Source organism: Eschrichtius robustus, chromosome 11 (assembly GCF_028021215.1).
Source record: "Eschrichtius robustus isolate mEscRob2 chromosome 11, mEscRob2.pri, whole genome shotgun sequence".
Taxonomy (NCBI): domain Eukaryota; kingdom Metazoa; phylum Chordata; class Mammalia; order Artiodactyla; family Eschrichtiidae; genus Eschrichtius; species Eschrichtius robustus.
The window spans coordinates 64320362-64324030 of NC_090834.1; the positions used below are offsets into that span (position 1 = coordinate 64320362).

The 3669-nt window shown below is 51.8% G+C and overlaps 1 protein-coding gene across 1 annotated transcript; it reads right to left on the bottom strand.

Annotated features, from left to right (window-relative positions):
- Positions 1-509: 509 nt before the first annotated feature.
- On the bottom strand, positions 510-2322 carry UBQLN3 (ubiquilin 3). The gene is given in 2 exon segments (XM_068555927.1): positions 510-539; positions 541-2322. Coding segments are annotated over 2 exon segments (1812 nt in total).
- Between the last annotated feature and the right edge of the window lie 1347 nt (positions 2323-3669).

Here is a 3669-nt window from a genome sequence, read left to right on the forward strand (position 1 = left end):
CTTCTCCTATACACCCCCCCTTTTCTCATAGCCCACAAAAAATCAGACTCAGGCAGCAGATGACACTGGAGATTGGATGTAATTGCATCTCAAGATAGTCATTAGCAGAGCTCAGACTGGGGTCCCATGATGGTACGGTGGCAGGGATGGCTGGGTCACTCACAGCACCCCTACCCCGTTCTGGCTCTCATTCTTCCCAGTGACTCTGGAACAACATTGTCTCCACAGTAAAGGGCATCATAGTAAATTTGGTTCACAGTGCAGCTGCATTCAAGAATGGGGGAGTTAGGGTAGGGGATATGGGGGAAAGGCACAGAGGAAAAGATACGGTCTGAACCACTAGGGCTCCTTCAACTGCCTCAGCTTCTTCACAGCAGCATCTACGTCACCTCCGGTGGCAATGAGGGCCTGCAGATTGGCTTCAGGATTCAGAAAGCCCATGGCCCGCAATTGCTCTAGCTGCACCCGGAAGTGAGTCTCGGGCTGCAGCTGCTGGGGATTGGCGCCAGCTAGGGCTTGCAACATCTGGAGGAAGGGCATGGAGCGGAGGCCCAGCTCCGCAGAGCCTCGTGCTGAGGGAACCTCAGGAGCTGGGGCTAGGGGAGGATCCGCAGGCATAAGAGCACCCTCTCGAGGCTCTGTACTTCCTGCCATACTTCCCAGCCCTGCTAGGCAAGGCATGAACAAGAGGAGGAGGCGAGGGGCTTCAGTAGCCAGGATCTGCAGACCCTGCTCAATCTGCAGCAAGGCATGCATGGCACGAGGGTTTGCCATGGCTGCCTGAAGGTGCGGCAGCAGTGGCAGCTGCCAGCGCATCTCGTCCTGCAACTGTGGGGCCTGATTCATTCCGGCTGGCCTCAGAGATCTTGGATAAGCTGGTGGCGGCAGCCAGACATGCTCAGGGGTTCCAGCGGTAGCTGCCGTGGGTGAAGGTGGGGAAGGAACAAATGGGACCTTGTTGGCAGCACGCTCCAGCCTGGAGACAAGATCAGGCTTGTTGGTGCTGTGGGCAGTGGAGCCATTCCCTGCACCATCTTGACTTCCATCTCTTCTAGCACTGCTCTCTGTGGGATATCTCAGGAATGAGGGGCAGGAGGGCTTCCCCTTGATTGCTACTGACTCCCTGGGGAGAGGCTGGCCTGACTCAAGTTCCTGGGATGAGGGTGAAGTTGGGGGAACTTGGCTTCCTGGTGGTGGTGGTGGTGGTTCTTGGCTTGGGCTGAGGGTAGATGCAATCCCCTGCAGATAGGTTCCCAGGGACAGGGGGCTCTCATGTAATTGCTGGAGATAGTCATAGAGCCTTATATTACCTAGAATATTGGAAACCCTATTTCTAAGTTCGGATACATCCTGGTCCCCAGGCCTCCTGCCTCTCCTACCAGCTGAGCCTGCAAATGTGGAAGCCCAGGGGTTGGGGAGAGGGTCACAATTCTCCATCCTTGAAGGTTTGCTGCTGCTGGTGGTAGCATTAGCAGTAGTGGTGGTAGCAAAGGGATTGCCAGCAAACTGCTCCTGCACTGCATTAAGCATTGGGTGCATGACATCTGTATACATGGTACGGAGCACATTGTAGCCACCAGGGATGCTCTCCAGGTTGCTGAGGGCCCGGTCCTGGCTACGCATCATCTCTTGCATCGTGGCAGGGTTGCATAGAAACTCCATCGTCTGCCGCATGATTTCAGGGTTGTTGAGAATGTGCCCAATCTCAGGGTTGTGCTGGATCAGCTGCTGCATGTGGGGGTTGTCAAGAACCAGCTGGCGCACCAGGCCTGTGTTGGACAGCAGACCCTGGATGAAGGGGTCATCAATGATCTGAGACACAAACTCAGGCACAGACACATGCTGCCACATCAGTGAGCTTGGCTGGTCGGGGAAACTACCAGAGGTCAGGCCTAGCCCATTGAGGCCTGTGAGCACACCTAAGCTAAAGGTGGGTAGCCTGTCTGCTGGGCAAATGGAGCTTGGCTGAGGGAGTGATCCAGGGCTTGGGGCTGCGGTAGGGACTGAAGCAGCTGGACACACAGTGCCCACAGGACGGCGCTGCATCTTGATGACCAGGTGGACAGAGAGGCCGTCTCGGATCCCACACTGTGCCAGTGAGTCGGGGTCCTTGAGGATTTTGCCAGCAAAGATGAGGATCAGCTGATCAGGGTGGGCCTTAAAGCGCTGGGATATCTCTTCCTTCAGCTGCTGGATGGTGCAAGTGTCTGTAACTGAGAAATCCTCCTTGTCCTTGGGCGTCTTCACGGTCACCTTGATGAGGGGAGGACCCTGGACCGGCACTGGGCTGCCCTGTGGCAGGGCCTCTCCACTTTTGGCCATGGTGGGCAGCAGGAGGCCCAGGTCTGTGGGAACACGGCTAGGGGGATGGGGATGGGAGACTGAGATCAGCCTTTTGGGCAGGGGTGAAAGTAGGAAAGGTGAGCAGGAAGAGGATCTGGGATCTCAGGGTGGGGGAACGGGAGGGTCCACATGGAAGGGGTTATGAGGTCCCTGGGATAGGATGCTTTGGGAAGATGTTGGGTTTGAGAGATGTCGGGGGTCATGGGAGGGAAACCTGAGGCCCTGGGAAAGAGGTCTATAGTTGATGAGTGAAGGGCCAAGGGCAGCATGAAGGGCCCAGTTTGGGGAAACATACCAGTCAGCTGTGGCCCCGTCCTTCCTCTTATACAAGGCTCGAAACTGCCCTCATCTTGCTGAACAGCCACCACTGAAGCCTTCTAAGCCAGAACTCACTCCATCAGGTCTCCTCTGTGACCTCAGCACCGACATCACCGCCTCATACAATGGATTTTTGAGACTTCTCCAAGGTGCTCTGAATCCCTGTGGGCTTCATCTCCCCCCACCCTTCAACTCTTCTATTTCCTTTGTCTCAATTGCCTTCTTCATAGTGAGGGGCCTGGGCTGACACTTCCTTCTCAAGCCAAGAGTTCTGCTTTCACACAGCTGGTATGTGGTATGTGGAGACTCAGACTGGGATTGGACAATTAAGGAAAGGTCCTTAATCCCTTGTGTGCCCATGAAAACCCAAATTCAGCTACTTGCCAGTTGAACCTCTTCCTGGCATCATATGTTCCTGTTTCCCCTCTGATTCAACATTAGCCATGAATTCTTTTTTTATATTTCAACATATTGACTTTCTAATGGGTAGGATCTAGAGTATGAAAGAAAGGTTCAGGATGGAATAAACTTTTTATTTTTTTTCCCATTATTATTATCCCCCAGAAAAATTCAAAGAATGGATTGGCTATTTGTTGAGGTAAAAAAGACCAGGAAATAAGGTTGTTAAATGGAAAATTGAGTTCAGTTTTACATATATTTAAGATGTCTATTTCACATCCAAATGAAAGTGTAGGAAGGTAGTTCAACATTGTGAGTCTAGAGTTCATCAGCAACAACAGAGCATTTAGAATTGTGCAATTAGTGAGCATAGTAAAAGGATAGAGGTGAGAAAAAACTGAGTCATGGATAGTACAATATTTAGAAGTCTGGAAGGTTAGATGAATTCAACAAAGGAAATTGAGAAGAAATAAAACATTAAGTCAGAAAAAGAAGTTAGAGAGAGAAAGAAGCCAAATGAAGAAGGAGAAGAGTTTCAAAAAAAGGAGAGAGTAACCAACTGTGTCAAATGATCCTGGTAGGTCAAAAAGATGAGGACGGAGAATTGAT